The sequence below is a fragment of the Octopus bimaculoides genome, chromosome 1 (assembly GCF_001194135.2).
Source record: "Octopus bimaculoides isolate UCB-OBI-ISO-001 chromosome 1, ASM119413v2, whole genome shotgun sequence".
Lineage (NCBI taxonomy): Eukaryota > Metazoa > Mollusca > Cephalopoda > Octopoda > Octopodidae > Octopus > Octopus bimaculoides.
In genome coordinates, this window is record NC_068981.1 from 163353040 (window position 1) to 163367523 (window position 14484).

The following is a 14484-nucleotide window of genomic DNA, read 5'->3' on the forward strand; positions in this document are numbered from 1 at the left end:
TATATATACACACACACACACACACATATATCTTGCTCAGTGTCATTTGGACTAATGAGTAGAGAGTGCTCAATACATGTAGTGGATATAGATTTTTTTCCTTTCATTTAAAACTTAAACTCAGAATTTTCAGTTTTATGCCACTGGACACTCGAGCTTAAATGAAAGAAACAAAACTATATTCATACACACACAACAAAACACATGTGCTCGTCTCTTTATCCATACTCTAGCTTCCCAACACCTCTACTACACTCCGACTCATTTGAAAGGGACTTCTTTAGTCTTTGTCTTGCAAGTTAATTGGCAACTATTGCTAGTGTCACGAAAAAAAAAAAAAAAAAAAGCACCCCGTACACTCGGCAAAATAGTTGGCATTAGAAAAGCCATCAATCAGTAAGACCATCCCAAAGCAGATTTTGGACCACCGACACTAGCCTGTGAAACTTAAACCTATACCAGCGTGATAGTAATGTGTGCGTGTGCGTGTGGATATAATGGAATGAGGAAGTTAAACGATGATGATTATATATTACATGATGATTATATATTACAGGGTGTCTACAAATTCTGGGTACATGTGGATTAACACATACTTTAAGAAATTATTATTTCTTATATTTAATTGTTTGTTATGATTTTATTTACTCCATGTACTCAGACTTTGCGGACACCCTGTATTATACACATACATAACGTGTGGGTGTGTGTATAATGGAAAGAGGACGTTGAACGATGATTATATATATATATATATATATATATATATCACATAAGTATATTATACACACGTATATGATATATGTGTATGCATGCATGTACATTTACACCAATGATTGTGTGCGTGTGTGTGTGTGTATATATATATATATATATATATATATATATATATATATATATATATATATATATATATATATATATATATACACACACACACACATACACACACACGTATGCATACATACTCGGACACAAATACGTATATCAAATTCATTTTACTCGAGAATGCACCGTTTCCAAGCCCTTTGAATGTCTGCTTGTATGTACATGTACGTTCTCACGTATGTACCTATTTGGGGGTTGTTTTTTTTTCATAACCTATAAAAATATAGGCTATTCTTTATTAATGTTAGTGTTTGCGCACGGGTTTATTTCTCTCTCTCTCTCTCTGTATATATATATATATATATATATATATATATATATATATATAGATATACACACAAAAAAAAAGAGAGAGAATGAAATATAATAAACATACAACACGCGCGCAAGGATTACCACAAAAGACAGACAAAATAATGCCAATATGCCAGAATATGAATTCGGGTGGAAGACAAAAAAAGAAAACGGAGTTATCTCCACTTTGACTGGACAATTAGAAAAAGACAGAGCGAGCGAGCGAGCGAGCGAACGAGAGAGAGAGAGAGAGAGAGTATTAGTCTGTGTCATAGCTGAAATAACGATTTCTGTTAACAAGACAAGGCGACAACTTTGTAGAGTTGTACAGATAGTTCGCTAGGTAGCTGGCTGGTTGGCTGAATCGACAACTTGTATTTCGTTGCATTAGACGCTACCTAGATGACCAGAATTGCTAAAGGGACTCGTTAGCAAATTCCCACAATGAATTTTCAAACAAACCTCTCTACAAACAATAGAAGGATGGGGGGAAAATGATTTAAATAAAATATGAACTGCTACTTTCTATCCGTCTCTTATGCTTCCACAAGGCTACGCACTCCCACATACGATACCAGGGCTTGTCAAACACTTAAAAAATACATTTAATACACACGTATGTATACTGACACATGCTATATATTTATTCATACACACACTTCGCGTCACGAGTTAAACCCTAAATGTGTACATTACATCTCTCCCTCGTGTGTATGTGTGTGTGTGTGTGCATGTATAATATTACGTAAATATTTATACAAATACACAAATTTATATGTACTTAGTTTATTTACAGATTTTATATGTATAGACACACACACACACATATATATATTATATATATACCCCACACACTCAAAACTATATAAAATTATATACACATATACGCACGCATATGTATGTGTGTATTCACACAATAATATAAGCACACAATACATATACACAAAGATATTTAACAAAATTGCACACAAACACAATACACATATATAGGGTATCTATGTTATAAGTGCGACTATATAGCACCTAAAACAAATTGCGAAAGTATAGCAGAGGACTGGTGCGGATCTAAACACATATATGTACAGAATTTACTTGTGAATAAGTGTCATTATTTTATATGGATTTTAACAGAAAAAACTAGGGTCCGACTTAGACATACATGGTGGGTCAAAGTTAAAATTATGACATGAAAAATTTTATACTAGGGGTGCGACGGATCCACGAGTAAATACGTTGGAATATACATGTATTTATACACCGTATATGCGTCTCCTTGTTTCTTTCTGTGGAAGAGCGTAGGCTCGAAACGTTAAAGACTTTTTCACTTCCCGAGCGTTAAACTAATACATCTGTTTGTTGTCTACACCACCTGCCTTCGTCTTTTTTGTGAATTCTCCCTATATATAAATATATATACATACACACACCTTAAGGCGGTGCTCCAGCATTGCTGCAGTCAAATGACAAGCAAAAGAATGGAATGTGCACACGATATATATATATATATATATATATATATATATATATATATATATATAAACATATATATATATATATAAGCATATGTATGTAACTAATTTGGCATGTATATTAAATATGCATGTTGGACTACGCCTTGAAGCTTCTTGTGAAACAAATCATCTCCAATACTTTCTATCGGTTTGTTTTGCCGAACAGCTAAGTTATAGGGTCCTAAGCGCACCAACGCTGATTGATTGTGAAAGGGTGCGAGAACAAACACACTATATATATATATATATATATATAAAATAAACACACGCACTCATACGACGGTCTTCCAGGATTTCCATGCACCGTAATACTCATGCGTGCCCAACGTGCAGCGAAGCGAGGTGCTTAACAGCAACACCTTCGTGCTGGTTAACATTTCGCGTACCTCATTTAATATACACAGGAGTTATATTATAAATTTCATGCTCAAGTAATACAGTAATTGGACGGGCTTGTACATACAGCGTGCCGTCCGGGGAATCCTATCTGACCCACGCAGGCAGGGTTGGGTCAGACATAGGAATACTTTGAAGACGATTTTCTACGGCCGAAAGCTCTTCCTGTTGTCAACCTTAACCGGTTTCCGAGCGAGGTAATACTTGGTCATGGCCAGACGTTTTTATTTTTATTTTTATGGAAGACTGAAAGCGAGCGCACACAACGGGCTTCCTTCAGAAGTTTCCGCCTATCAAATCCACTCACTAAGCTTTTGATCGACTCGTGGGGTACCGTTGAAGACACTTGCCCAAGGTGTCACACAGTGGGACTGAACACGAAACGTCTGTTTGTATATATGAACCTAATATATATCTTAAAGTGTCCTACTTAATTCGTTTATGATATTAGGACTGCAGGATTTCTTGAAGGGTTTCCACATTGAGCGGCAAAAGGTTTAGACGGTACAATTTACCGCGAATGTTGGCACTCCGTCGGTTACGACGCCGAGGGTTCCAGTTAATCCGATCAACGGAACAGCCTGCTCGTGAAATTAACGTGCAAGTGGCTGAGCACTCCACGGACACGTGTACCCTTAACGTAGTTCTCGGGGGAGATTCAGCGTGACAAGGCTGGCCCTTTGAAATACAGGTACAACAGAAACAGGAAGTAAGAGTGAGAGAAAGTTGTGGTGAGAGAGTACAGCAGGGTTCGCCACCATCCCCTGCCGGAGCCTTGTGGAGCTTTAGGTGTTTCCGCTCAACAGACACTCACAACGCCCGGTCTGGGAATCGAAACCGCGAACCTACGACCGCGATTCCGCTGCCCTAATCACTGGGCCATTGCGCCTCCACACTTTATCACGCAGACACTGACATTATGCATAAACAATGCCTTCTTTTACACACAATGCATGAAAGCAGATCGACACATGAAACTGGCATTAAGAAATGAGAGATTAAACAACGTAGAAAATATCCAAAATGCGGTATTATTTATTAACTCAAACTACACAGGGAAATCACGTTCAGGAAAAATGGGCGACCACTTATAAAATACACAGAGACATTTACTCCTTCAACTTCTGTTTATACGTCCCCGTTTCTAGCGGTTCGGCAAAAGAGACCGATAGAATAAGTACTAGGCTCACAAAGAATAAGTCCTGGGGTCGATTTGCTCGACTAAAGGCGGTGCTCCAGCATGGCCACAGTCTGAAACAGACTGAAACAAGGAAAAAAAAAATATGTGTGTAAATACATGAAGTACAACACCGATATTCCAGAAACTTTGGTTCCTAAGCGTTTCCGAATTAATAATTTTTTCCAAACACAATCTGAATTATACAAATATTAAATCTACTTATATAATTTTTTTTTTAAATTTAAAAAACCCAGCTACCTCTACAATAAGGTTAAATTAGCGGGGATTATAAAGAGGTTCCGGACCTTTCAGTATCCGGAAACTCGGTGCTGTACCTGCATTGCGTGTTTATGTGTGTGTATACACACACATACCTAAACAAGTGTGTCCCCGACTTAATTTCTTTGTAATTTTCAGGAAAATACTAATATATCTTGATGAAATTTTATACAAATACTTTTCAGAATCTAGGGTGTAAAAAACTAAAAATGTTGGGCACTGTACGTGTGCATGTGTGCGCGAAACACTAATATTTTTTCCGCATTAGATTCCGGATATAACCCTAATATACACACCATTTGAAAAATATTTGTATGAAATTTCATTTAAAAAAAAAAAAAATCTGTTTTACGGAGAGTTTATGAGTAAATAAAATCGGGGTGTGGTGGGGAGCAAACTTGTAGCAGTTGCATAGTTTCATGGTTTTTTTTTGTCTTTTTTTTTTTTTTTTTCCTTACTGGATGCGGTATCTCTTCGGATAGCTTAAATTTAAAAACAGAAAAGAAAGTGAATAAATATACAGCATTTTGGGCGTTCTCTGTACCCTTAAAATTTATCGTCTCCGGGCAAATTTAAGTATATGCCTTTTTATGCATGTGCATATATATATATCACAAAAATCCTCGCATTTGAGAGGCGGAAGCGGCAGATGCAGTATTATTAATGCCAAAAGGTAATATTTATCCCCACTTCAAAGTGGAGTTTAAGTGGGGATAAATACACATTTATACACGCACACAAGTATATGCTTGTGTTTGTTACCCACCCACAAGCTCTTGACAACCGGTGCTGGTTTGTTTACCTCACTAGAAACTTAGCGGTTCAGCATGGGACCGATTGAATAAGCACCAGACAAAATAATAATAATAAAAGCTAAGTACAGTTCGACTAAATCCATTTAAGTGATGCCCCAGCGTGGCCGTAGTCCAATGACTGAAACAAAGATAAAAATAAATTCACAACGTAAGAGTGGCTACGTGGTAAGTAGCTTGCTTACCAACCACATGGTTCCGGGTTCAGTCCCACTGCGTGGCACCTTGGGCAAGTATAGCCTCGGGTCGACCAAAGCCTTGTGAGTGGATTTGGTAGACGGAAACTGAAAAGAAGCCCGTCGTATATATACATATGTGTGTGTGTGTTTGTCCCCCCCCCCCACCAACATCGCTTGACAACCGATACTGGTATGTTTAGGTCCCCGTAACTTAGCGGTTCGGCAAAAGAGAGACCGATCGAATAAGTACTAGGCTTTCAAAGAATAAGTCCTGGGGTCGATTTTCTCGACTAAAGGCGGTGCTCCGGCATGGCCGCAGTCAAAAGACTGAAAACAAGTAAAAGAGTAAAGAGTATAACATTATGGAAGGTCCAACTATTGACTTAAAATCTATTGGATCGACGCGAATTTATGTATCTGCTTTTAATTCATAAATATATTTACAGAAAATAAAACATCTATATATTATGTGGACGCATGTATACACATTACGTGCATACATATTGCATGTATGCACACAAATACATCTCGTAGTTGTCAGGCATGTATATTTCTATTATAGTCTCCTGACTTACAAAAAGACGGAACAGGAAGTAGATATGGGACACGTGACAAAAACATCCTGTTCAAGGAACTGACTTTTCTTTCATGCTCTCTCGCTGACAGAACAAAACTAGGTTAATTGTATCTATGTGTATATAGATAAGTACATACACATACATTTATACGTCTACGTATATACACATATGTATATCGATGTATGCGCACACAATTATACGTCTTAAGCTTTTACTTGTTTTAGTCGTTGGGCTGCGGTCATGCTAGGGCACAACCTTGAAGGGTTTAGTCAAACAAATCGACCCCCATCAATTTTTCCACCCCCTCAAAACTTCGCACTTGCTCCATCTGTTTTTGTTGCTGAACAGCAAAGTTACGGGGACGTAAACAAACCCGCCTTGGTTGTCGTCGTATTCTATATGCGTGTGTGTTTCCGTCAACATTATCCACACGCAAAATTTTTGATGGCTCAAGGTGTTGCGTAGCGAAACTGCACCCAAGACCACAAGGTGGGAAAGCACGAAGCAGAGTACTTATTCTATCGGTTTCTTTTGCCGAACCACTAGGTTACGGGGACGTAAACACACCAGCATCGGTTGTCAAGCAATGTTAGCGGGGGGTGGGGTGACAAACATACACACACAAATATATACGACGGGCTTCTTTCAATTTCCATCTACCAAATCCACTCACAAGGTTTTAGCCGGCCCGAGGCTATAGTAGAAGACACTTCACCCAAGGTGCCACGCAGTGGACTGAACCCAGAACCATGTCGTTGGTAAGCAAGCTACTTAGCACACAGACACTCCTGATATATATATATATATATATATATATATATATATATATATATATATTAAAAAAGGATTTCATATATATGTATATATATATAGTATTAAAACTTCAGATGTATGTTAAATTCTGAATTAAAAATAAATCAATGAAGTAATTTAGTATGGACGGGTGACGGAAAGACAGATATGCGTGTACATGTGTGTGTGTGTGAATATTCTATACGTAAACTAATTTTCTCAGCTACCATATATATAACTTCATTGCCACTGCCAGTCACACAAAGGAACTCATCCACAAATGTTACGATATTTGTAGCGAAATGTACTGTTATATTATTGCGTTTTTGTTATCCGAACTGCGATTGTCATCCTCCTATACTCATATCCATACATCACACCTTATGCAGATATTGTAACAGTTTTTAACTGTTTTGTTCCTAACCACCTCAGACCGTCCTTGGTCTTTTGATACAAACCCCATTGTTTAAAATGATATAAATTGTAATCTTTCATCAAAATTCTATACTAATATAGACATCTGCTTAATAATAAGAAATTTAATCTTTAATAATTAGGTAGTTATCTTTTTTTACTAAATTCTTCATGGTTTTTTAAAAATTGAATGAACAAACGCAGTATGTGTCAACAGAAATATGGTAAAGGGGTATAAACAAGTCCGGTCGCATAACCTCTGGGTAACACGAAGCTTCGAGAGAAAACTGATGAAAACGTAAATATAAATAAATCTGTGTTGTTTATTTAAAAGCATTTGCTGACGGTGTGAGACCAAACTAACAGAGAATCAAACCAAAAGACAAGAAAATAGGCGAAACTTAAAAAGCCCAGCCACTTTATCGTTACTATATATGTGTGTGGTGTGTGTGTGTGTCCTACTTGTTTCAGTCAATGGATTGCGGCCTTGCTGGGGCACCGCCTTGAAGGGTTTAAGTCGAACAAATCAATCCCGATAGTTTTTTCTTCAAAGTCTGGTACTTATTCTGTTGGTCTCCTTTACCGAGCCAACACTGGTTTGTCAAGCTTATGTGTGATGTGTGTGCGTGGGGGGGGGGATATTAAACCGGTCTGCACACAAACACACACACACATATATATATATACATGTAACCATGCACAGACATTATACACATACATGTAATCGTTGAATCACCGTGTATAAATATTCATATATCTAGATGAATAAATTTTATACACGTTCGTGTATCTGTGTAAATATACACACACGTGTATGAATATAAATGTGCAAACATACATTACGATAGATAGCTAGATAGATCGACAAACAGACATATAGACAGACAGACAGACAGACAGACAGATAGATGATTGACTGATAGATAGATAGATAGATAGATAGATAGATAGATAGATAGATAGATAGATGATTGACAAACAGATAGATAGATAGATAGATGATTGACAGACAGACAGATAGATAGATGATTGATAGATAGATAGATAGATGATTGACAGACAGACAGATAGATAGATGATAGATATATAGATAGATATATAGATAGATAGATAAATAGATAGATAGATAGATATTACATCGATACATGTGTATGATTTTTCACAATGAAACATAGTTTCGTTAGACACGCTGGGAAGAGGGGAGTTGACCTAAAATGTAATAACAGAACTAAAAGGAATAAGCGAAAGTGGAGCAGTAAAGAGTTTCTGCACAATCGTTCGACCAGTGAGAAACGGCAATCAAAATCTCCCATGCATATTGTTTCCAACCATTAAAAAAAATGGGGGTGGGGAGAGACACACATCCAATAACATAGTACTACAAACATAGGCGCAGTCGTGGTTGTGTGGTGAGAAGCTTGCTTCCCAACTCCATGATTCCCTTGGCCAAGGGTCTCTCCTATAGCCTCGGAAAAAATCACACGTATAGGTGTCATATCTATCTATCTATCTATGTGTGTCTTTGTGTTTGTTTGTTCTTCGGTCATTGCTTGACAACCGGTGTTTGTGTTTACGTCCCCGTAACTTAGCGGTCGGCAAAAGAGATCGATACTAAGCTTTAAAAAAAAATCCTGGGGTTGGTTTGATCGACTAAAACCCTTCAAGGTGGCGCTACAGTATGGCCGCAGTCAAATGACTGAAAACGGTATAAAATACATAAATCAGCCCCCCCCCCCAGGTCGCGAATGTTTTTCCCACGAGAGTTCCGGACCCCAGTTATGAACTCATTTGCATACAGCCAATCAGAGCTCAACTATCAAACTAATTTATGAGCGCATAACAAGTGATGGGAGATAAGATATGGTCACTTATGGATAAAGAATGACCATGCTTCTTTTCCCTTTTAATAATGCTTATTGTTCCTGTTCTTGTTTCAACCATGGCTGCCTCTGCGTAGTTATTTGTGCTGTTGTTTATTTTGTATAACAATAAGGGGAGAGGGTTGCTAGCACATCACTATCTACCCACATTTTCCCCATACACATCTTTACCATATGCGGCCCTAACAAAATCCGATTATAGATATAGATGCAAATCTATCTAATCACTTGTCTCCGTCCAAAAATCAGGCATAACTTTGCGATCGGTCGACATCGTTCTTCGTCTTGAGTTTACTTGGTAGAGTGTGTTTATTAACTTGACAAGGTCAAAGTGAGCTCTGATTGACTGTATGCAAATGAGTTCATTACTGGGGTCCGGAACTATCGTGGGACTCCCCCTCCCCTCGGCCAAACGGCATGTTCACGGCGTGAGCAAAGAATTCATTGGTTTATTCGCCTGTTGGCTCAAGTGTTAAGCTAATCCTAAATAACAAATTTGAATTATGTGTCAGTTGCCAAACTCTTTATTGTATCCCATAGCAACAATACATAGCTTTTCAGAACGGTGTGTAACCTCACTAATTTTCGTTTCAAGCATGTTTCTTCAGACCTATTATCTATTCCTTTATCTGTCTACAAATGTGTGCATTGTAAAATAAATAAATAAATAAATAAAAAAATCGCGTCTCGTTTGTTGGAGAAGAAACCTTGTACGAAACACTGATAATTTTCTCCACAACGCTATTAAATCCGTCGGGACACAGAGGACATTTTATATAATCGATAAAGACACCATTGCTCTGTTACTATTATTTTCAAACATTTAAGAAACGTATGTTTACATCGGTCCCAACAATTATGGAGTGATCAACTGATGCTTATTTTCTCGACCCCGAAAGGATGAAAGGCAAATATCGACCTCGGCGATATTTGAACCAAGAAGGTAAGGACGGGCGAAATACCGCTAGGCAATTTTACCCGGCGTGCTAACGTTTCTCTCAGCTCGACGTCTTGATAATACACACAGATGTTTCTATAATGAGTTGTGCATATCAAAATATGAACAGAATTAAAAGTGCGTCCTACATAAAACCTACATTTGAGTAGGTAAGTATAAATGAAAAATAACCAGTGGATTAACGGCAGAAGGTGCATGTCCATACACACAGACGCAAACACAAATGCTGCACAAAAACCTGTGCCCCTTACATCAGAACCAAGATAAAACAAAAATAGTTAACAGATACAATTAATATTAAAGTTATTGAATGCAAACAGAAAGACACACGCATACACATAGTTGCGATTCACTATATGTGACATTATGTAGTATAAATCTAAGACGCACTTGGAAATAGCAGCTAATATTTAGGAAGCCCACGCCTATGTGTATTCATTCAGCTGCTTGTAAAGCTATGTTGTTAGCGGTTTTTTATTGTTCTGTCGGTGAAAATCGAACGTAAAGTGATGTAGCTAAACACTTATCTACCACTACATTGGTTACGTCCTTTCATTAATAATCCTTACTACTAAACGCACAAGGCTAGGAATTTTGGGGGACGACACTAATCGATTATATCGACCCCCAGTGGTGGTGATGATGATGACTTGAAATTTTGACAGAAGGCCAGCAATTTCGGGAGATAGGATAAGTCGATTATACCCACCCCAGTGATCAACTGGTACTTATTTTAACGACGCCGAAAGGATGAAAGGCGAAGTCGACTTCGGTGGAATTTGAACTAAGAACGTAAAGACGGATGAAATGCCGCTAAGCATTTTGTCCAGAGTGCTAACGTTTCTGCCAACTCGTCGCTTTAATCACAATAATGCTTTCTACTATAGGTCCAAAGCCTGAAATTTGTGGGGAGGGGGACTAGTCGATTGCATCGACCCCAGTGTTTCACTGGTACCTAATTTATCGACCGCGAAAGGATGAAAAGTAAAGTCAACCTCGGCGGAATTTGAACTCAGAACGTAGCAACGGGCGAAATACCGCTTAGCATTACGCCCGTCGCTACGTTCTGAGTTCAAATTCCGCCGAGGTCGCTAAGCACTTCGCTCGGCCGCTAAAGATTCTACCAGCTCGCCGCCTTAATAATAATTTCTTTTATTAGCCACAGGGGCATAGATAAAGGGGACATCACAAGGACAGACAACAATTTGTGTGCGGATTTACATAAAGGATGTGGAAAAGATGGTGAAATGTGATTAGAGTGTACATAATATACAAAGTATGTAATAATATGAATAACGCAGTCCTCTTGAAATAGGAGAAACTCCAGCTCGGGCCAATCAAGGAACCTCACAGATCCAGGATTACCCTGATCACCAAAGGTACGAGCCCTTTCTCTTGCTCTCCAATCTACAGGAGCATACTTAGAGGAGGACCATTCACTCTAACCGTTTTTGCCCCAGTCATCCATCTTTTCACAAATTCAATTGAAGGTAGCGCTTCCCTCTCTATCCTCACTTTCCTTTCCAAGTGGAACTTCAAAAAGTCAATGAGAGCCTGACCGAAGAAGATGGTGTCTTTCTCCAATCCTTGGGTCCCCAATCCTTTCGGCTTCATCCATGAACCACAAAACCTCTTTCGCCATCCCTGTGCCTATAGTCACAACTATAGGTACGTGGCTTGAAATTTCGAATGGGGGGAGGAGCTAGTCGATTGCAACGATTCCCTAGTGTTCAACTGGTGGAGCTTGAAAAAAGATGAAAGAAAGTCAACCTCGTCGGAAATTGATCTGAGAATGTAAGGAAAACGGAAGAAACGCCGCTTAGTGGTAACGATAATAATCGTTTCTAATATAGGCACAAGACTAGAAATTTAGAGTTCCCGCGGTACAATCAATTAAATCAATCTCAATACTCGACAAAAAATTTTTTTTTATCAATTTTGAAAGAATGAAAGGCAAAGTTGACCGCAGTGAGATTTGAACTTGAACCATAAAGAGAGAAGAAATTCAAAGAATGTTGTCTAACGATAACTTCTTTGGTCCAGACACGAGGCTTTTTTTTTATATATTCAGGTGATGGTGGGAGTCGGTCGATAAAATGGGTTCCATATAAAGGCGTGCAATAAAAGAGCTACAATGGACAGACATATGTTCTATACATAGAACACTAGAATCAAATCAATCAAATCGATTGACCGACTGAGCGATCAATCAATCGAATGACTTGAACAAAAGAACACGATGACAATTACAAATATTCGATTCTTGTTAGTTTTGCGTATAAGACTATTGACTGAGCTCACAGCTGTTTGGCCGAATCCAGGTAGGTGCCCACTAAGAGGATGAGAGTAAAAGTGGTGGTGGTGGGGAAATATTTGCGAACCAGTGGGATACGATACTAGTTTATCAATAAATAACTTGTCTTGCTACCTTATTAAGCGAATGATAACCACACTAAAATAGGAGGAAAGAAACTTGATTTAAATACCCAATTTGAAAGAAAATTAGCCTTTACTATCAAGAGTGATAGGTAATACAGTCACCTGGTATGACAAGGTGTAATGGTTCGAGTCCCGGCACTACAGTAGTTTTTTTTTTTTTTTCCCTTTATCTCAAAGTTGTGCTTCTAATATCTAATATCATTTTACATTCTGTACCACAGCAGTTAAATTCATTCACAAATGACCGACTTTGTCAGCATACAATAAGTAAACACAGAAATCCCGCCCACCACCTTGTTCATTCTTTTGTTTCAACAAATACTGGAACAAAATGATTTAGCTCTGATAGACGCAACGGAGAAATGCTTTTTTTTTTTTTTTACCAACTAAATTTTTCTTACGACTACTAAACATCTGGGATTTCTTTCTATATCGTTAATAAATTAAAATAAGAAAAACGTAGAATAAAATAATCCTTAGCCAGAGCTACATAACAAATCTGGGATAAGATGTTTCATTTTCCATAGCTCAGGACAGTTAGATATTAAAGTAAAACCGAATTAAGCAAAATTAATTGACCTTCGCAGTGAAAAGGAAAAAATTGGTCCGCAACGAGGTATTAACTAAAGAAAAACGACAAAGAAACCACACGAATGATTTTTACCTCAAACTAGTTTTAAATATAAAATGAAATTTAACAGTAATAATAATAACGATTAGGCGTTGGGACCCTGTGACATACTTTGGACGTTCAGTAATAATCAATCTTTTGAATTAACTGCAATGTTTAATTGGTACATATTTTAACAAGGCGTCATCACGAGAGGAACCGAACTATGAAGTAAGTTAAAAAAGAAAAAAAAAAGAGGATTAGGCGGGCGAAAGCTAAGTTGAGGGGCGAATATAATACTGATTTTCTGGGGATAATTTTATCGAGGCACAAAAAAAAAAGGAGAGAAAGATGAAAAATAAAAGAAAATATAATGAGCGTAATGCGAGGAATTTGCCGGAAATAGAGCTCTAAATCGTAGCCAGTGTAAAATTGGTAATATTATTGTTGATACAATACAAAGAAAAGAATACTGTAACACACACACACACACACCAGGATTTCAAATTCAATCAAGCTACACCGCATTGCAACTCTTCATTCTACAATTTCATTTCATTTACACAACTACTCCCCACCCCCTCTACAAAGAAACACACACACACACACATAATCACGCACATTTCTCTGAAAAAATGTTCAGCCACTGAAGCCGTTCTATGGTCTATCTATACATGATATATCGCACACACACACACATATATATATATATGTGTGTGTGTGTGATGTAAGGTACAAAGAAATTTTTATAACATACATATTATACACAAATAAGATTACATTATTTCACATTTTAAACAAGAAAAAAAAAAATTCTTTCGAAGCATAAAAATGTAACTTTCAAAATAACCTTACCTGTTTTTTCCTTGATTTCGCATAAAACACTGAATAAAGCAGGTTTCATACGATGACAGTTTAGCGTGTGTTTCCTGGAAAAAAAAAGAGAGGACTAGAGTTATTAAAAAGAAGGGAAAAAAAAAGAAAAGATATTGTATAACAGATTAACAGCAACACAATTCACGCTATATACAAAATAAAGGGGAAAAACAATCTCAATAAAGTTAAAACAACTGGATACATACAATGTTAAAATTTATCGCATGCAGCAAAAATATTTATTTATTTCTGTTGGCGTATACTGTAATAATTAAGTTTTAAGTTTATGTTGTTTGTGCACTTACATGTATTGTTTTTGTGCGTGACAGAGATGTACGTGTGTGCAACCGCGTCTGTGCGCGCGCATATATATATATATATATATATATATATATATA

At 37.4% G+C, this 14484-nt stretch overlaps 1 protein-coding gene across 9 annotated transcripts in view; it reads right to left on the minus strand.

Annotated features, from left to right (window-relative positions):
- Positions 1–14484, minus strand: part of LOC106874257 (pre-B-cell leukemia transcription factor 1) — a 465063-nt gene that overhangs the window by 396038 nt on the left and 54541 nt on the right. For all 9 annotated transcript variants that reach the window (XM_052972380.1, XM_052972384.1, XM_052972374.1 and 6 more), the window contains exon 2: positions 14066–14139. In XM_052972380.1, coding sequence (XP_052828340.1) covers positions 14066–14139 — 74 coding nt within the window. The remainder of the gene's footprint in view (positions 1–14065; positions 14140–14484) is intronic.